General features: G+C 47.1%; 2 protein-coding genes across 5 annotated transcripts in view; one reads left to right on the forward strand and one right to left on the reverse strand.

Annotated features, from left to right (window-relative positions):
• CMTR1 (cap methyltransferase 1) overlaps nucleotides 1-5,995 on the forward strand; it is a 47,833-nt gene extending 41,838 nt beyond the window's left edge. For all 4 annotated transcript variants that reach the window (XM_069852527.1, XM_069852522.1, XM_069852524.1 and 1 more), the window contains one exon: nucleotides 1,210-5,995. In XM_069852527.1, the coding sequence (XP_069708628.1) occupies nucleotides 1,210-1,342 (133 nt within the window). In that variant the 3' untranslated portion in view covers nucleotides 1,343-5,995. The remainder of the gene's footprint in view (nucleotides 1-1,209) is intronic.
• On the reverse strand, nucleotides 5,291-19,843 carry CCDC167 (coiled-coil domain containing 167). The gene is made up of 4 exons (XM_069852528.1): nucleotides 19,789-19,843; nucleotides 10,036-10,130; nucleotides 7,514-7,566; nucleotides 5,291-5,427 (listed from the first exon to the last, which is right to left on the reverse strand). Exons 1-4 carry the CDS (start codon nucleotides 19,825-19,827, stop codon nucleotides 5,324-5,326), a joined length of 291 nt encoding a protein of 96 aa, XP_069708629.1. The 5' UTR covers nucleotides 19,828-19,843; the 3' UTR covers nucleotides 5,291-5,323.
• Between the last annotated feature and the right edge of the window lie 416 nt (nucleotides 19,844-20,259).

Genomic DNA, 20,259 nt, shown 5'->3' on the forward strand with positions numbered 1-20,259 from the left:
TCGTCTGTGGAGCAGTAGGCTAAGACCATGTCTGAAGTACAGCAAATCCTGAGTCTGTGTGACACCTCAGGCTCAGGGCTCTGAGGGCTCTATGCAGCTTGCCCTCAAGTAGTCTCAAGGGAAGCACTCGGCTACCTCTGAGCAAGAGCTTGATACCAAATTCAGCTCCTGATTTTCTCACTTTGAATCTCCATACCTGCCTTACAGCAGCACTTTTAAGAATCCTTAAGCTTTCCTTAGACAGCTAGATGGAAGAATGGCCTTAAAACTGTAAAAGCAGAGGCACATGACGCTTTTTCCCCTCTGCGTGTCAGGATGTACTCAGACGTAAGCCAGCATGAACCTGCATGTATGGTTGAGGGAGCGGAGGGAGGCTTGTGTGGGACTCCAGAAGGGATGTGTTGTCTTGTGGTTAGTGAGTACTAATGGGTCTATAATTAGCCACTGACAAGTGCTCTTGTCTGTGTGCTAGTACTGCTTTGTTAGAACAGTAGCACTAAATAAGCTATGAATATTAAGTGTCAGTAATTGTACAAACCTAAAGGCTGCTGTGTTGGCATTTTAATTAAAAGCTATGTTTTCATTATGGCTGAGACCGTGTTGATGTGGTGAGGGAGGGCTGTGCTTGATGGATGGAGTGAGAGATGGTGTTGTAGGACCAGAACTCTCAGCAGCCAAGTGGAGCTTGGTTATTGCACGCGGGGGAAAAGAGGGGATGATCCTAGCTGCTTTTGTGCAATGTGAAGTGCTGTTCATTTGCAAAGCTCCATAGGACAGCTATTACTGATTCTAGCAGGTTTATTAGACTGCTGCTTGCTGCTGCTGCCAGACTTTCTAAATTCTTCATCAAGGCCTTTTCATTGTCTGCGATGACAGTTTCATCATCTCAAAAACTTGGGGGGTAGTAGGTTTTCCGTAATGACCTGTCTCCTTTTAGCAAATGCTGAACCGAACCTTGAGTGAAGCTACAATTAACAGGTTTGTTTCCATGGAAATCTCTTGGGCTTGGAAGTTGGTGTACCTTAAGGGCTGTAGAGTTTGTAAGGTGAATGAATGCACTGTTTTTTTTTCTAAGGCACCACATAGAATATGTCTGCGTGGCTCCCACTGAGAGGGCAACTGTCTGTGTAGTGCACTTCGTGACTAGAATGACAGTGTTTTCCTTCTCCTCTCCTGCCTAACTAATTTTGCTTTCTTCTCTGCCCCCAGTGTCTGCCATTACAGCCGACTCTTCTGGGAGTGGGGGGACGGTGTCAAAGTGCACGACTCTCAGAAAAGGAAAGATACAGAGAAGCTGTCAAAGGAGGATGTCCTGTCTTTCATCCAAGCACACTACCCCTAACCCTGCTCTCCTGAGGGGCGCAGGGCGGGCTGAGCCCAGCTTGGATTCTTCAGGGACTTACGAGACTGGGGAAGCTCCACAACTTCTATCCTCATCTTCTCCAGAGCTGATTTCCTGGAGGCGATTGAACCTGGGGGTGGTATGCAGAAGGCACAGGACAAGGCTCTACCCTGGCAGTGTATATATGAGTAAGGCCCAGGTAGCGCTTGTGGACGGAGTACTAATGGTGACTCCTGGAGCCAAGGTGTAGCGCCTTTTTGTCCTGACCTACTGCATGCATGAGGCCAAGCAGCTGGCAGCTTTCTTTGCTCCTGTTCAAACATTCAGTGAGGTTTGTGGAGCTCCGTGTGTGCCAGAACTCTCCAGGCTTGTGCTCCCCTTGCAGTGGGGGAAGGAGCAGAGATAACTTGGTGGCAGAGCTGGGCGTTGAAGCGGCCCTGCAGTGTTCCTGGCAGCTGTCTCCTCAGGCTTGTCAAAGGCCTGCACGACCCAGTGGAGGCTGTTAACTCATTGGGGAATGCTAGTTTTGGGATGCAAGTAGGTATGCTCATTGGGGTCTCCAACACTTCTGCTCATCAAGGCACTTGGCTGGCTGCTGGCAGTTCAATGTGATGGTATCCTGTTGGACAAAGGCCAGTGCAGGTGACGAATAGAGCTCCCAGCACAGATTTGATATGCCCAGTGCTAGGGATCTTTCAGGCCTCTAGAAGCTGCTGTGACAAGGATTTCCCTTCTCCAGGGCAGTGACTGATTCTGAGCCAGCAGCCTGGGGTGAATTTGTGAAGTGTCTATAGCTCATGGTACTTTCGAGACCAAGGTGCTTTGGCTCTTGGTACTCAACACTATTATCCAAATCTTCAGGGAGTAAAGTGGATGTGGGAGGGAGGACACGGGTAGGTTGGGATGCTGGAGGTCTTTAGAAGAAATCATGGGAACGCCTGAGTTAAAAAAACCCCAAAACAATAGGGCTTCAGTGAGAAGAGATCTTGACTTTGACCATGTTGGTTAATCAGAAGAAATCATGTCCACTGACTGTGCCCACTGGGAAGGTTAACAGACTTTCCTTTTTAAATGTCAGAGTGGGCTCTGAATCCCTCCATGTCTCATTTGACCCTAGAGCTGCATCTGGGCTGAAGGCACAGAGCTGTGAATCGCTCCGCATGGTATTTGTGTGTCAACAGAGTCCTCCATGCACTTCTGTGCTGGGCTCGAAGTTGTCCTCTGTTGCATGTTTTACCTTCACTTCTGGCCTCCATGGCACCTTTGCCAGGTCTTCCACACAGATCAGAAGATAACGCGCCGTTATCTGCTTTACCAAGCAGCAAAATTGCCCTTTTTTCATTCTTGGCTTGTTTTTAAACACAGATTGGCAGTAGGGAGGAAACTGATTTAGGGGTTGTCTGAACTGTGCCTTAAAGAAAGCTATAGTTCTAGAATCTATAGCAGTTGTTTAGATTCATGTTTCTTTCTCTCCACACCCACATGTACAATTTGAACAAGCTTTATGTAGCAAGACATGGGAATTTTCACTTGTAGGTGTATAGGTGCAGACGCCCTGCACCTCACCCAGAGGCCAGAAGCAGCACGCAGGCTGTACAAGTCCCACCTCCACCCTCTAAGGCCCAGCATCATGTGTAGGCTTTGTGTTCATTCTCAGCACACAAATGCCATCCTACCAGTTGGCTGCGCTCTCTGAGCCTGGAGCACTTCCATGTCTTCACAAACAAATTGTCTCCGTATAACCATGTATAAGTTCTCTACAGTTTGGTATAACTGAACTTAACAGCTGCAATACCTTGCACCAGAGAAAATTATATGTAGGCTTAATCACTGCAGAACCACACTTCTGGGTAAAGGAGCAGCACAGATGTTGGCATGGTCTGTTGGTCAATGGAAGATGGAGGAGACAAAGCTTAGGAGCGGATGGGAGGTTACATTACAAATAGGTAGCCCTGAATATTGTGCAGGGGAGCTACTCTGTTTCTTAAGCTCTGGCCAGAAGCCATGCAGGTAATACCTGACACAGCCTACCAAAGCAGATGAGGGATGGCATGCTGCTAATGCATCCGCTTGCTGATCTCTAGACCCGCTCTGCTCTCAAGCTTTGGTAAAACACGTGTGAAAGAAATGGTGGCCCTTCTCTGCCAAAGAACAAGAGGCCTGTCACTGGCAGTTTTGTTTTGGCAAAGGCACTTCATGAGGAGGAATCTCTGGCAATGGGCAATAAAGAACCTCCCAACTGTGTGGTTTTCAGGCCTGCATGCAGTTGGCTTTTTAAACCAACCAGTAATTTGAGTTCTGGTGCTTCTTTGTACTGCCTTGAGGCTGTTCCAGTGCCAGCAAAGTATGCTGCTCCCTTCGCCAGGCTTCTTTGTATTGTGTCCTCCACTCAGGGCTTTGCTCTTCTACAGACTCACAGACAGAAGGCTGACTAGGAATTACATTAGGGTGAGTGTGGGCTTCTGAGGATGCAACAAAAACCTGATCAGCCTGCAGACTAGCTTTTATGAACAGATACTGTTTACCCAGTTGCCTCCAGCTCCTCCTGATTTTAATTTGCTTTTATTTTTAATTTTATATTTCATGCACTGAACCTTGATTCTGAATCCCCCTACAAGAAGGCAAGCATGAGCAACCATGCTGCTTGCTTCCCTGCTGCAGGGCAAATATGGAGGGACTATGTTGGGAAGGAGGGTGAGGAAGGTCTTGCTGAAGGGAATGTTTATGTAAATTAATCACACAATGTATTGTTACTAGGCTGTGTATCATTTTGTGTTGACTTTTCTGTTTTCATTGTCTCTATTACTCTTTAGCTTGCTTTACTTCCCACAAAATTCTGGCCAGCAGAATGCTCGTGTGGAGACGGACAAGTACCCCACGTTAGATTTTTCAAGGCAGTCCCCTCTTAAAGGCTTTCCTGGCAAGTTAGAGCACACCGTGGGCTACCTAGCATACGTCATTGCATCAGAATGAGAGGGGACTACACAGGACAACCTGCAGCACTCCTCTGCAGCATGCTAGGGTGCTTTTCCGCTTACAGGGAGCAAACAGGTATTGATTCCAGGCCACAACAGACCAATAACCCATTGTGAGACCTTGCAGACCAGGGATGTTAAGTGCCTAACCCAGTGTCAGCTAACTGTGGTGCAGCGTGTGCCATCGCAGAGACAGTGGGATGAGAATAAAGCAGTAAGTGAGAGGCATGTTACAAAACAGGAAAAAAGAAAAGGTAGGAAGTTACAAGGTCAACTTTCTTATTAAATAAGAAATTTTATTTAAAGCCCTGCAGAGGCATTTCCATCCCTGGGAGCTGACAGTAAATTCTCTTCTGCAAGTGTTGATTCTCAGAGGCACAAAATGGCTACCGAGCTCTGATGGACTGGAGAGGTAGGTAGATCTCAAAACCCAAGCACACATATCTCGAGCTGGATGCTACCTGCCATCTGTTTTTGTGGAGGTAGGATTCCTGTCAGTGTGGAGGAGGAAATGTCTTTGTTTAGCTCACCTCTGGGAACACGTGGAGTCTTTAGGTCAGAATACCTGTTACCCTTTCATTCAAAGAGCTTGGTTTCCCTTCAGCTTATGGCTGAGTCACAGTAACTGAGAAGGTGGCGTGTATTTTGACTGGCCTGGGCTGAGAGCACTTGTATGCAACCACACAGGATCTCTTCAAATGGGTGAATGTATTGCCTTCCTGCGTCAGGCTGGATGGTCTTGACTGCGTTTTGGGTTAGATAGCACCACCTTGAACTCTGATTGACCCGATTTATAGCTGCAAGTGTGCTGTGATTTCTGGTTTGTCTCCTGTTGTCCATCAGTTCACAGAGGGAAAAGCTTTCCTGCAATGAGGCTTGGAGAAGATAAACAAACCCAGCCATTTGGAATGCTGATTCTTACCCTTAAGGGAGGCACAGGGGTGAGAGGAGGAAGAGTTCTTTGCAGGAGAGTCATTAGGTCAGCAGGGAGAATTCCTGAGTGCAATCACATGGTCCAGCAGGCATAAATAAGAGCAATCAGCAACCCCACGGCCACAGCAAGGGCAGCATTCTTGCGGTTTTCCTTATGAAGCACACTCAGTTCTTTCTCTGGAAAACAAACAAAAGCCTAGTCTGTGAGTATTCTTTGTGTTGCAACTACATCTCCATTCAGAACTTTCTTGAAAGCACAATGTTACCTTAGCCACAAGCAACTCTTGGGATCAGTATGCAAAGCTGCCAGTTTTAAGATGTGCTGAACAGGAAGTAAACTAGTAGGAACCCTTTTATTTGCTAATCCTCATCTTGTCAATCTCAGTAGCTGTGTTTAGGAGTATCAATTCCTGTTTGAAAATTACCTTGTTCTAGGACCACACTGAGGACAGAATGGTTCACTAGAATAATTGTTTGTTCCCTAAATGAATTAAGACAGAGGGTAGAGAGCCATTTCTACTGTCCTCTAGATGTAACAGCCTGTTACCTTTTCCTAGTGCTTGAATTTACTTAAATACAACTGCGACTACCTTTAAATGTTGCAGAATCTGTGTTTCCTTGTGCCCCAAAAGGATTTGTGAAACAGGTCTGAGCCTGAACACTCATTCTGTTCTGGTCTGCAGCTTATTAGAGACAGGTCACTTTCCCTTGCCCTGGTTTAGAAAAGAGGAAACACAAATGCAGAGAGAGGAAGGAAGTGGCTACCGAAAGTGCAGAGTCCTCCTGATCTCCATTTCTGTTCTCCTCCCTTTACCATTCTTGCTAGTTCTGTTCTACAAGGCTTTGCTGGATGGCATGGGCAAGAAGTGAGGCCTACAGCACTACACCTTACATGGCCAAACAACAATCATTATTTTGCAGGGCAAGGTTGGATGCAGACTGTCTCCAGAGTCAGCTTCCAGCAGGAAAGTCCTGGTGCTGCAAGTTCGCAAACTGGTGCTGGTATCAAAAGAGGCTTTTGGCTGTTCTTTCTGCTCCCATTCTTCATGTAGCACAAGCGATTCTCATGCAATCACAGAGCAAACTACTTGAATCTGCAGGGCTACAAAGAAGGCAGTAGGGGCAGGAGGTCACATAACCTCAAGCACAGCACTGCCAGTTTAATCTGACAGAGCAATGCCATTGTCAGCAACTGTGGTTCATGGCCTCAAGTATCAGCTGGAATAAGTAGAGATTTTATCAGAGGCCATAGCTGTGATCTAAAAAGACCATGTGTACGTGCACTGTCTGTTCTGTTCCAGGAGGAGCAGCAATCACCATTAGGTGAGGCTGTTGCTGCTGTCTCAGCAGCCTGTCAGATTGCTCTCAGTGGTAACAGTGATAGCTCACTGCTGGTAAAAGGGTAGCAGCAACATGCAGAGTCTTCTGCTGTCCTCATGGTAGGCTGGTAGGGAATAACTTTGAATCTGTTTAAAGTAACTGTTAGTCTCCTGGAAAGAGTCCTTTAACGTGCGTTAAAATTACATATTTGCTGGACGTACCTCAGTTTTCAACTCTCCAGGCCTAAAAGAACACTTTTGCTTCTTTCCCTTGCGTAAGCTCTGGTGCTTGCACTGATGCAGAGTGCTGTCAAGCAGTTAACACACTGATCAACACCAGGAGCCTGAAGACATGCAAAGCAGCATCCCTAGCAGAATGGAAGTGCTGTCAAAACATGCAATAGCTCTGAGGGACTCTACTCTCATTTTAACTGTCTGTGGCAGAACTTGCAGCAAGGAAAGACACTGGCTCTCTAGAATTGCAGGTAGCACATCAGTGTGAATCCCTATGCTCATGTGTTGAACAGCCCCAGAAACTGATGCAGTGAGAACCTTCCATGGGGAAAGGTATACTTTGATACACTCCAGATAGCACTTGCCAGCTTGCTTAGCAAGCCTCTACTAAAAAGAAAAAAAAAAGAGGGGATGATGTTAAAAGCCACTCAGTTCAATCTGTTGGCTAAGATTCTGGAGTATGTGAAAAGGACATATTTTACCCCTTATTAGCTGTTGTTTATTTTTTTCCCCCTATGATGGCACAGCTCAAGCAGGAGGATCCAGACTCCTGTTAAAATATGCTGACTAGATTTCCCTCAGTCTAGTTCCCTTTGGTTGAAACTAAATTCAAAGGCAAAAGTCAGAGGTGGCAGGAGCTTGAAGATGAGGCTAAGCTGCAGCAGCGATCCCATGCAGCCCAGAGGGACCATTTTTAATGAAGCTCTTACCATAGTTGTCAGCTTTGGTCATTAGTAAGTTTCTCTCTCTCTCCAGTGACTTTCTGTAATGAGAAGAGGAGTTCATTACCTGCGAGGCACAACACAGCCTATTTCTTTGCTTATATGATAGAAGAGAACCTGTCCCACTGCCAGGAACATCTGCTCACAGAATGAGCCTCTCACCCCTCACTCTGGAGAGGTGACAGTGTAGAAACACCCAGCTGTGCAAGAGAAGAGATGCAGCAGTTCTTGATTATTTATTCCTACCCCCAAACTGCTTCATCTCTCTCCTTTCAGGACAGTGTCAGTGTATGCAAACAGGCTAGAAAGGTCTGTGTGTCAGAAAGTCCCCTACTCTGTTCCCATGGGTGGGGTTGAAAATTCTGCCACAGCTCCAGGATAGGGCAGGGTGCCTAGATGCTCTCTGCAGGATCCTGCCCCTCCAGCACATCTGGCTCAGTGCTGGAATGCTAATTCTTCTCACGGATTGAAGCTGGGATCCCTTTGTCAGAGGCATCCAATTTACAGAATTTGGTCAACTCAAGGAAACGAGCTGCATACAAACGCAGTAACAACCAGTTAAAACAACCTGTTATTACACTCAAGACTCAGGATAATAACAATGAAGAGTAAGTCAGGCCAACCCAGCCCTTGTCCTAAACTGTACAAAATGATTAATTAATATGCAGTTTAAAATATAAAAGCAGAACAAATTGCCTGAAAGCAGCAGCATTTCCATTATGGCAGTGAGGACGCAGTCACTCCTTACAGACTGTGCATATAAATAAACACGCACTAACAAATTATCTCCTGGTTCAGTGCAGACAGAGAAGGCAGTAAGTGTAACAGAGCTTGTTGCTTCCCTTGGGGCAGAGCAAGAACCTGTACGAGGAAAGATCTAAATCTACATGTACAGCTAGCTAAGAGAGGGACGGCAAGAAAGCAAGCTGCATCAGAGCAGCAGGAGAGGAAGGGGCTCTTAAAGGCAAAGGGGGAAAGGCAATGCAGGGTGCAGCCAGGAAGAAGTGAGAGGACAGATTTACCAGCATGACTGAGCTGCTACTTAGAAACTTGCCTTGTGAAGAGAGTCAAGGGAAGAGGCTTTGCGAATGAGACATGAAGAAACCATGACAACTGAACTTCAAAATGGGAAAGCAGAGCTCTCCTTTGTGTACTACTCCTCACTGAATCAATAATTTTGATCACAGTACTTTCCTCCAGGGTTTTTTGAATAGTTTGGATAAGGGCAACAGAATTTCTGTTTCCATCTCCACACAAGTTGTAAAATTCAAAAAAGGCTCCAGGAATCCCTAATCCTAATACTTTGCTTTGAGCCCCATATTTCAGAGAGAAATCATACACATGTACTCCATCCTGTCAAGTTACCACAACTGTAGGTTTTGGGTGTTGGCCACATGAGTAGCACAGAAAGAATACACACAGTAAACAGAAGAATAATAGTTTAGGCCTAGATGAAGAACTGGTGAGATGAGGAGCTAGAGAGATGAGGGACAGGAGGAGACATGACCCTGTCCAAATATGGATGGAGATGTAAAATCCCAGTAAAGGAGAATTAAAGACAGAGAGAGGCTGACTCAAGGAATGGCAGACAGAGCAAATCAGAGTGGAAAGGAGGAACAAAGATTACCTGAGGCTGGCAAGTATCAGGGTGTGAAAATGCCACCACTGCTAAGATCACTTCTAACTGGGTTCTGTAGCACAGTACTATAGAGCGGACACCAGGACTGCTTCCTGGGCCTACAACTGAGCTTCTCAGCCTTTTTGCTATGAGCATAGCAGTAAGATGTGAGTGACTGGAAGAATGCCCTTAAGGAAACTGATTTGAGAATCAACTGAGATCTAGGATCTCTTGCTTCATACTCTAGAGAAACAGCAGGTCCTGCCTGTGTCTGCTACAAAATCCAGATCAAGGTCCTTACTTGAGCCTCAGCTCTAGAAGCCTACACTTGCTTCTTCTCTGCCAGTGGCAGTTTTTAGGGAAATCGTCCCTCTTCCATTTCTTAAGGAAAGCCAGTGTGTCACTGCATTCCTGCATCCAGACACATTTGCAACCCTGGCACAGAGAGTAATTTCCCTCAGCCCCTTTCTCAGTTGCATCCCAGCCTGGTTTGGCCTTCAGTAGTAGGTGCTGCACATCTCCCCTGATTGAACCTGGGCAGCTTCAGCAGGGCTTGAGTAGCAGCGTGCAGTGAACCTCTGCCAGCCTCATAGAGCTGTTTCCTAGCAGGCTGGGAGTCAGCCCTGCAAGTGAATTGGCAAGTTTTGGGCACTGCTTAGCTGGTTGTGGTGCAGTTTGGAAAGCGAGGTTGCTGATAATATAAAGTTCTCTTCATATATCACTGAACTTCTCCCCCTGGCAAGTTCCCCAAGCAAGCTCCAAGCTGAAGGAAGAGTTTTGTCATGAGTAACCACATTCTCATCCCTCCATGTGCCTTTGCTCACTGCTACAGCAGAAAGACAGCTAGCTGAAGTGCACAGCCACAGTTGTGAAATGAAGTGGTCATCAATACCTTCCTTCAGGGCTGAGTTTCTCCCTGCGCAGTTTAAGATCCACCTCCTCTATGCTCTGTCTGCAGCGTGCCAACTTCTCCTCCAGTCCATCAATCTGAAAAATACCACACCAGTCGCTGTTGTTTCATCTCCCAACTAACACGGACCCATCTCCATTTAGATGGAAAGGGTGGAAGCTCAGCAGCAACATCTCCTTTCTCCCCAAATCAAGGGAGGAACAGACTCAGCTCTGTGTAGAGATCACAGCACAGGGAACCCATCACCTCCCAGATCAGCCTTTATTACACTCCGGGAACTGTGACATTGTAATCTCAGACTCAGCCAAGACAGCCCTAATACTCCCACTTGTGCAGCTGGCCAGCACCTTTGTGCCAAGATCTGAACCATTTCCAGCCTGTTCTAGTTGCTTTGCTTGTGGTCCCACAAGTAACGATGTGATCTAAGGTATCTTTACGCAATTAAAAAAAGATAAAATGATTTACTCCTTGAGGGACAAACTCTTGATTTAGTGCTGTGAACGGATGCTGAAGTCCATGGAACATGACCACAAATTGCCCTCAGCTGTCTGCTTGGGTGAAAAGGGGAGAAATACCTACAGTCTCACTTACCCAACTAAATCTACTCTACAACAGCAGTCTGTGCAACATGCTCAAGAAAGCATTCGCCACCACCTCCACCCTGCTTGCACGCTTTTGATCTGCATCAAGTTTTAGCAGCAACATGTTCCCATGCAGAAAACCCCTGGTCATCTCCTTGTGCCTCCTCAGGTTCCCTAACAGCTGCCCCGCCCCATTTCTTCCTGTAGAGGGGACTAACTATGGGTTAGTAAAAGAGGGTTGATCTACTTGTGTGCAAATGGAATGCCCAGGAAGGAATCCTACCACAGACAACTGTTTTCCTGGGAATCATTCCTCTTTTCTGCCTGGCAACCAGTACATAGACACCTTTAGGAAAACTTTGTCTTTCAGGCTTGCTTCCAGCAGGGAAACAGTGGGACTAATCAGATAATATGAACACAATATTCTAGGCTGAATAAAAAAATAGCCTCAGTGCCCTGAGGTGGCAATGACCTCTCTTTGTAGCTACTTAGTGCAACGCTCCTGCTGTGCTGGATTCTCCAAGCAAGGGCAAGGCTGGCTAGACTGCTGGCAGCACAGCCCCTCTGTGATGGCAGCCTTCACACACTAGAAGCTAAGAGGCAGCTCAGTCCTGGGTAAAGTACCAAGGCGGAATGAGACACTAGCTGCCTGGACACCAGCCTTGGAGGTGGCCCAGAGCACAAATCCTTCCATAAAGAGCGATATGGGAAACAAAATCAAAGGTAGTGATCCCTAATTATTGCTGCTTTGAGGATCAGCTCTATCCTAAGCTCATTAGCAATCTCACACCTTCTGGTCAGGAAAGGCAGGCAAGCATTATAAATAAGCAGGATGGGAGAAGAGACTTGACGTAAAGGGGAGAACAAAGCAGACTGCAAAAAGGAGTTTAGCCAGTCCGCTCAATAGTCTCACTGAAAGGAGCAAGCAGAGCTGGGGAGGAGGCCACATATAACAAGGCTCAAATCTTTACATCTTAGCAGATAATAATTCCAAGTCCCCTGTTATTAGGCAACTCTGCCAGGGCAGCTGAGATGCCCAGCTCCCCAGAGGCACCTGCACAGCTTACCCTGAACCCAAGGGGAGCACCGAGACACAATGCCTGATCCAGAATAGTGCTTCTTTGTTTGGAAATGCTTGGGTTTGCCTGGATGGGGACATGGATATTTTTGAAGCATGTTAGCTGAAAGTGCATTTGAACAAAGCAAAGGTAATTGTCCTCCTCCATATCCAGCTGTGCCAGTGAAGAACATTAACTCCAACTGCTCATCACTCTCTGTCCTCCACTACAGCTCAGTCAGCAGGATCCAAAACTCTAGTCTGCTTCAGGGCCAACCAAAGGCTTCACTCAAGTCAGCTATGACCATGCTCCCTTATCAGTTCCTACCATTTGCGAATGACTCTGTCTGCTCCTTTATCTGTTAGAAATCCTCACATGCACACACAACAACAGGTACTTCAGCATGTTTTACCTGGCTCCTCCTTAGTCAGTAAACTTATTACAATGCACCATGCCTTCTCTGGAAACATGTTTAAAACCTATGTTAAATAATACAATTTAATGAGAGGTTTGTTTAGTCAGTTGGTTTAGTCACCGACTAAATTATCCAGTGTCATTGCACTTCCTATCCTCTCCTCCTGCTCCATTTGCAGTTACTCTCACTAGTACATTCTCTACCCATACTTCCATCATTTCATCAGACATAACAAGAGGATATTCTGCCCAACCCTGCCGATGCTTTTACTTTTTGCTGACTAAAAATCTCTAGATTCCACACAATACTTTGTAAGTTTCAACTGGCTTTACTGCTCTTAAATCAAACCCAAAGTTTGGGTCCCCTGCTGGAAAGCAATAATTTGCTAATAAACCACATGCCCTAGAACTGCACCATCAGCTTTGCTGAGCTGGGGGCACAAGGGACAGACACTAATAATAACAAAAAAAAGCAAGGAAGGAAGAACAGACTGCTGAGTGAACAAATTATTTTTCTTTCAGAATCTCACTATTTCTTTTCTTCAGGCTAGTCTGGGGCATTAGGGTTTGTAAGGAAGGATAAGAATGAGGATTCCCAGATGTTATTCATGCACTGTGCCTCAGTTTCCCTACTTGTAAATTAGGGCAATACTGTCCGCCTCCTGGAGGTGGCTCATTTACACAAGGAGCCTCAGGCGCTGACCTAAACTATGGACAGAGCACTATCTTGATACGTCAGTGCCACTGCCTCACTTGGCATCTGGGATCTATTCCTGCAAGCCAGAAGTCGCTCAGCAGCTCAGCCATCCAAGTAATGCTTCACTGCAGGGTAAAGGAAAGAGAGAAATAACCACAGAAAGAAATCAGAACAATGCCTGGGAATTGCTGATTACTCTCTGGGCTGCTGAGGAAACTCCCAAGGGTAGTAGCTATAGCACAGGCAAACCTGTTAAGCTTTGGCATAATTCCTTGCAGCAGCTCTCTAGGAGAGCAGTCCTAGAAGCAGACGCACACTTGAGCTTGTTGTGTATGGAAAGCTTTCCCTCTTGGTAACTAATACACAAGAACGTTTGTTGGGGTATGCACCTCGGTGTACTAGAGGCCCGTGTGAAAATAGCCAAGCTCACTTAGCTGAAACATCACTACACTTCACCCTGGCTTATTTTTTAAGTAGCAAATCTGAGCACAGTGGCAAGTGTTGCCAAGATGAACCCTTGCTCTTTCCAGCTCCCCCTTCCACGAAGAGGATACTCTGGGACAGAGCTGAAGCAGAAAGCTCATGTAACAACTCCCCAGGTTCACACCGCATGTAGCAGGAACATAGGTCTTCACTTGCAGCAACACCTTTAAGCAGTGTCAGTTAAAAGGGGCAAGTGCCCAGGCAGCAGCTCGTGGCACACAGAGCTGCCCTTCTGCTCCCTAAAAGTCACTCTGGGAAGTCAAGTCCCAGCAGCTTTGGACACACACAGGGATCTAAGACCAGATGCCTCCTTTGCTCCATGAAGTATGAGAAGGCATTTAGCTATTTTTGTTGAATTCTGTCAACGCTTGCAATCTGGAGACCTTTTTAAACCAGACAGACCTGGAGCAGATTTCAACCCAAGCTGACTTACACACCTATTACAAATCTCATTTGTTGGGACCATCTTGGGCAGGGAGCCTGGTACAGCTCACATAAAAGCAGAGATAAAGCAAGAAGAGTGAAGGAAACAGCTTTGCTTACAGAGTTGAACTGGACCCCTTTTAATACATTTTGTAATGAATTAATAAAAGCTTTCTTTCCAGCAGAAAGGCTAAAAATGCTTTTCAAAAACTGGCATTCACCCTCTGCTTTTATGAATTCCCTAATTAAGATACTGGCAAAGAGCCATATCACGCATACGTCGACATCCAACAGTGTTAGGTAATGAGGTTCTCGTCTTCTGACCCTCATGAAACAGATCAAAGGCAACTGAAGAGGTGGGGGCAAATAAAAAAACAACTTCCACACACAGTCTTCTCATGCCTTGTCACCTGCCAGCACACTTGAGCAGTTCTTTTTGCAGAAGAATTAGTGGTTCCCGCATCCACAAATTTGGCTGGATTATTAAAATCCATCCAGCAGAGATGATTTTTGTTTAAATTCAAACACTAACTTGCAGTTCACAGACACACTTCCACTTCAACTACATTCGTAGAATCATTTTGCAGATGCTGGGTCCACAGCATGCTTGGAAATATTTTCCAGGCAAGGTACTACACAATAGAGGATGATCCACTAGCAAAGTCTAAGATAAATCCTGCGGATCAACCCTCTGTCTTGGTAAAGGAGAAAGGGTTGGAGAGAGCCACAGCTTACGGGAATAAATGATCTCTCCTGTTTGTCCTGAGCCCATCAGCTGCCAGTTTAATCTGATAACCTTAATTTTGTATCAACAATGAACATTTGTTCTTTGTTTAAAATTAAAAATAGCATACAGAGCACACGGACCCATATTGGGTCCCCCTGCAGTCATGTTCTCAAGCCTAAAATGACCTGCTATGCTTATTTGTTTCTTGCACAGAAGTTTCCCAGACCTTCAGTCATCCTTGTCACACTCTTAAGCCCATTCCATTTTCACTATTTTGCTACAAAAGTTACAAGTGGGGTTCCCCAGGGCTCAGTGCAGGGTCCAGCCCTGTTCAATGTCTTTATCAATGACCTGGATGAAGGCATTGAGGGCACCCTTAGCAAGTTTGTGGACGACACTAAGCTGGGTGGTAGTGTGGATCTGCTGGAGGGTAGGGAGGCTCTGCAAAGGGATCTGAACAGGCTGGACCACTGGCCTGAGACCAGTGGCATGAGATTTAACAAGGCCAAGTGCTGGGTCCTGCACTTGGGGCACAACAACCCTGTACAGTGCTACAGACTAGAAGAAGTCTGTCTAGAAAGCTGCCTGGAGGAGAGGGACCTGGGGGTGTTGGTTGACAGCGACTGAACATGAGCCAGCAGTGTGCCCAGGTGGCCAAGAAGGCCAATGGCATCTTGGCTTGTATCAGAAACGGCGTGACCAGCAGGTCCAGGGAGGTTATTCTCCCGCTGTACTTGGCACTGGTGAGGCCGCTCCTTGAATCCTGTGTTCAGTTCTGGGCCCCTCACCACAAGAAGGATGTTGAGGCTCTGGAGCGAGTCCAGAGAAGAGCAACAAAGCTGGTGAAGGGGCTGGAGAACAGGCCTTATGAGGAATGGCTGAGAGAGCTGGGGTTGTTTAGTCTGGAGAAGAGGAGGCTGAGGGGAGACCTCATTGCTCTCTAAACTACCTGAAAGGAGGTTGTAGAGAGGAGGGTGCTGGCCTCTTCTCCCAAGTGACAGGGGACAGGACAAGAGGGAATAGCCTCAAGCTCCACCAGGGGAGGTTTAGGCTGGACATTAGGAAAACATTTTTCACAGACAGGGTCATTGGGCGCTGGAACAGGCTGCCCAGGGTGGTGGTTGATTCACCTTCCCTGGAGGTGTTTAAGGCACAGGTGGACGAGGTGCTAAGGGGCATGGTTTAATGTTTGATAGGAATGGTTGGACTCGATGATCCGGTGGGTCTCTTCCAACCTGGTTATTCTATGATTCTTTGAAAATGGACCAGTCTTACCAGTTTCATTTTCTTGACAGGTTTCCTCAAGAAATTTCTGTGCAGCTCAACATTGTCAATAGGGCTGCCTGTTGAAAGACTACAGAGCTATATAGAAGAAGCAGCATGAGTTTAAACCACCACAACATTATGGAGACACATTCATATTGGTTTAAACCAGGTCATATCAATTACACCTGGAATTTGTAAGTGCAAGCTGATCTGGTATGTGTCCATATAGAAAATTGCATTCATTTAGCATCATGACTTCAGTTAAACAAGCATGACTGCTGATATTAGGCCTTTCAAAGCTAGCCATGCATCATGTCACATTAAGACTCATTCGGAAAGTTTTCTTTGCAAACATAACAGCTCAGAAGGTAATACTGAACTGAATGAAAATTTAATTATGATATCAGTATCTTGGTAGTCACGCGTTCTGACACCTGAAAGACAGCCCTCTCTTCCTCTGGCTTAAAGAGATTTTGCTTTCTTCCTCCCTAACTTCTATGGACATACCTTGTTTTATTGTGCTTTGTTTTATTGCACTTCATAGATATGGTATTTTATGTTGTGTCCTTTTTGACAATACAGTATTTTCTAAATAAGGTATGTACATTGTTTTCTCAGACATATTGCTATAGCACACTTAATAGACTACAGTATAGCATAAACATAGCTTTCATATACAATGGAAGCAAAAAAATCATCATGTTACACTTTCTTGTGGTGGTCTGGAACGAAACCCGCATTATCTCCAGTGTATGCCTTTATTCAGTACCTTTCCTATCACTGCAAGGGGGAAAGATTTTATCTTTCAATAGTATCTTTGCACTGAGAGATTAACTTTTCATCTATAACTCAACCTTTCAAATGTAGTGTGTTCTATCATGCGAACTTCTGAAAAAGAAAGAAAATCTAAAGATACCACAAGTCCCCAAACGCTTTGCAAGAATTCTCTCTGCTAGCTAAAATCAGACCCTTTTCATTTTGTGACCAGCAGGTCCGTGACAGGTTCACCACTTTCACCACCTCTGTTTTTGTAAGGTAGACCCTACCATCCCAATTCTCCTTGTCATTCACATCTCAAACAGCAAACACCAAAAATCCATTATTTTTAGGGCCATGAAGATGATCAGAGGGCTGGAGCACCTCCAATATGAGCAGGGGCTAAGAGAGCTAGGCTTGAGAAGGTGAGTCCTAGAGAAGAGAAGGTTCTGGTTTATAGCAGCCTTCCAGTACTTAAAGGGGCCTACAGTAAAGATGGGGAAAGGCTCTTTATCAGGGAGTGTGGTGACAGGACAAGGGATATTGGTTTTAAGCTGAAAGAGGGCAGATGTACATTAGCTATTAGGAAGAAATTTTGTGTTGTAAGAGTGGTAAGACACTGGAACAGGTTGCCCAGGGAAGTTGTGGATCCTCCATCCTGCACGTTTCCAAGGCCAGGTTGGATGAGGCTTTGAGCAATCAATCTAGTGGAAGATGCCCCTGCCCATTGTAGGGGGGGTTGAACTGGATGGTCTTTAAGGTCCCTTCCAACCCAAACCATTCTATGCTTCTATGAACACTCCCTGCTAAGGTCAGTGAAGATGATAATCTTGAAGTCAGCACACTCTCCTCTAGACTCCCTTTGGTGGTTATATTTGGGTTAGAGTGCCCAGAAATGTCTGTTTCTCTAATGAACGCCTAGCTAGATGAAACAGATCAGGAAACTACTATAAATTGAACTGCTATTCATAGGACAGGACCCTGGCTATCTTGGTCTGCTGTACATACACTCATCTCAAAGACTTTAGGACAGAGAGGTGACCAGTAAGATACACTGGACCAGTTCTGCCCCATTTTGGCCATTTGTCAGTGAAGTTCAGATTTTTGTGGTCTCTAAAGTATCCAAAACCCACAGACTAGAACCACGAGCTCTCCACTGCCTCCTTCAAGCCAATCCAGATAGCACTGTCCACTGCAGTGCAAAGTATGGTTCAGAAAGACCTTAACTAACACACCTCGGTTTAATACAAATATAAAGCTTAAGCAGGCCCTGCTGGCAGCCCTCTCACCACTTGGGAGATTATGAAACACCCAGCACAACAATAAAAAGGTAACTTTAGAAGGAAGGCATACTCTTAAAAAATAGTCTTTTCCTCTCCTCCTTGCTGTGATTTCAGGCACCTCATGTGCTGGTTTTATCACTGGGTTTCTCAAAAGTGGCAGCATGTGCCCAGTGTGCTGCTGACTGTCACCACCACACAGGCTGGGCACAGACCCACTAACTGGGGACGAGAGACTGCATGGCTCCCTGCATGGTCCCAAAGGCTCAGTAGGAGCAAGGGCACCAAACGCCATCACGCAGTCGAAGGCCTGGGATGAAGCAGGACCAGGCACTGAGCTTTCTGCTTGCAGGAAGGCTAAGCGCAGGCAGTTGCACCTTGGCTGCCATTTCACATGAAGATGGCAGATGTGCCTGACATCAGGACAGCATTGACTTATGGGAGCTGGGACCTTGGCCTTCCACTTCCCAGGCCCTCCCTGACATCCACCAGGGAAGTGCTAGCAGTGCCCAGACCAATGGCATCTTGCCTTCTATCAGAAACAGCGTGGCCAGCAGGACCAGGGAAGTGACTGTGTGCCTGTGCTCAGCACTGGTGAGGTTGCACCTTGAATCATGTGTTCAGTTGTACACCCCTCATTTCAAGGACACAGAGGTCCTTCTTTCCAGAGAAGAGCAACAAAGCTGGCAAAGATGCTGGAGAACAAGTCTTGCAAGGAGCGTCTGAGGGAACTGCAGTTGTTTAGCCTGGAGAAGAGGAGGCTGAGGGGAGACCTTATCACTGCCTACAACTGCCTGAAAGGAGGTTGTAGAGAGGTGGGTGTTGGTCTCTTCTCCCAAGTGACAGGGGACAGGATGAGAGAGAATGGCCTCAAACTGTGCCAGGGGAGGTTCAGGTTGGACATTGATGCCGTGAAAAAGCCAAACTCAAAAATCAATGCTAATTTGATTATTAAGCAGGTATTCTTTTAATAAACAGCACCAGGGTACACAGGGGTAACCCACCTAATGTGTCCCACTATTGAGGCTGGATACATGACTTCTATACTGGCTAAACATACATATTCATGTAAATTCCTGGAAACATGTTCCATATCCACCTTTTTCAGGAACTCATTATCATAGTTTATCACTCACTATTGTGTGCACATTAGAGTTTCTGTCTTTAGAAGCCTCTGATGGTCTTTATCTTAACTCTTTCCTCAATGTGTCCTCTTGGTGAGCTTATCTGTCCTTTGTTCTGCTGCAGGACTGTCCTTTCAGTAGAATCATAGAATGGTTTGGGTTGGAAGGGATCTTAGAGATCATCCAGTTCCAACCTCCCTGCCATGGGCAGGGCCACCTCCCACCAGACCAGGCTGCCCAAGGCCCCATCCAACCTGGCCTTGAACACCTCCACGAATGGGGCAGCCACAGCTTCCCTGGGAAACCTGTGCCAGTGTCTCACCACTCTCATAGTGAAGAATTTCCTCCTTATGCCTAGCCTAAATCTGCCCCTCTCCAATTTAAAGCCATTCCCCATCATCCCATCACTACAAGCCTTTGTAAAAAGCCCCTCCACAGCTTTCCTCTAGCCTCTTCAGCTACTGGAAGGTCACACTAAGGTCTCCTCGGAGCCTTCTCTTCTCCAGGCTGAACAACTCCAACCCTCTCAGCCTGTCCTCATATGGGAGGTGCTCCAGCCCTCTGATCATCCTTGCAGCCCTCGTTTCAACCATTAAACAAGCTAAACTCCTGTTACAATCGCATTCTTTCTAACTGCAAGCTGGCCAAGATTTGGGTCTTATTATTGCTTAAGCCAATTCACTCCCTTAACATGACGATTTATTCCTTCCTTCGCATCAGGAAAAACTCCCTGAGAGCGCTCTCAGTCGCTGGCGCCGCTGCCCAGGGGAGGCGCTCGGGGCCCTTGAGGACCCCGAAGGTCTCTTTCCCGCCTCACGGTCCCGCGCGCCTGCCACGCGCCGCTCCCTCCGCCCCGCCCCCGCCTCGCTCTGCCCCACACCCACACCCGCGCGCGCGCGCCCCGCGCCCCCCCGCTTCGCCCTCACCTCGTGGGCCACGCGCAGCCCCTCTCGCCTCCTCCCCATCGTCCCCTGGCAGCGGGCGCGCGGCGCGCGTGCGCGACCGGCCCCCACCCCGGGCACCGCCACGTCCGCGCGTCGGCCGCCATCTTGGTGAGGGGCCGCGCGCGGCGGGGGCCGCCGCCGCCGCCATCTTGGAGAGGGCGCTGCTGCTGCCGCCCCCCTGCCCCGAACCCTTCCTGCGGCGAGGCCGCCACGGGGATGGCGGCGGAGGGTCCGGCGCTGTGAGCCCGTTTTGACGTGGTTTGACGACCACAGAATCATAGAACGGTTTGGGTTGGAAGGGACCTTAAAGATCATCCAGTTCCAACCTCCCTGCCGTGGGCAGGGGCACCTCCTACCAGACCAGGCTGCCCAAGGCCCCATCCAACCTGGCCTTGAACACCTCCAGGGATGGGGCAGCCACAGCTCCCCTGGGAAACCTGTGCCAGTGTCTCA

The sequence above is a fragment of the Phaenicophaeus curvirostris genome, chromosome 2, assembly GCF_032191515.1.
Source record: "Phaenicophaeus curvirostris isolate KB17595 chromosome 2, BPBGC_Pcur_1.0, whole genome shotgun sequence".
Taxonomy (NCBI): Eukaryota; Metazoa; Chordata; class Aves; order Cuculiformes; family Cuculidae; genus Phaenicophaeus; species Phaenicophaeus curvirostris.

Excerpts from the sequence above, each read along its gene's own strand:
- CCDC167 (XM_069852528.1), bottom strand. The coding sequence starts at position 19,827 with ATGGGGAGGAGGCGAGAGGGGCTGCGCGTGGCCCACGAG. Across the intron at positions 10,131-19,788 it reads GGCTGCGCGTGGCCCACGAG|ATTGATGGACTGGAGGAGAA; the intron begins GTGAGGGCGAAG and ends GGTATTTTTCAG. Across the intron at positions 5,428-7,513 it reads GACCAAAGCTGACAACTATG|AGAAAGAACTGAGTGTGCTT; the intron begins GTAAGAGCTTCA and ends TTTGTTTTCCAG.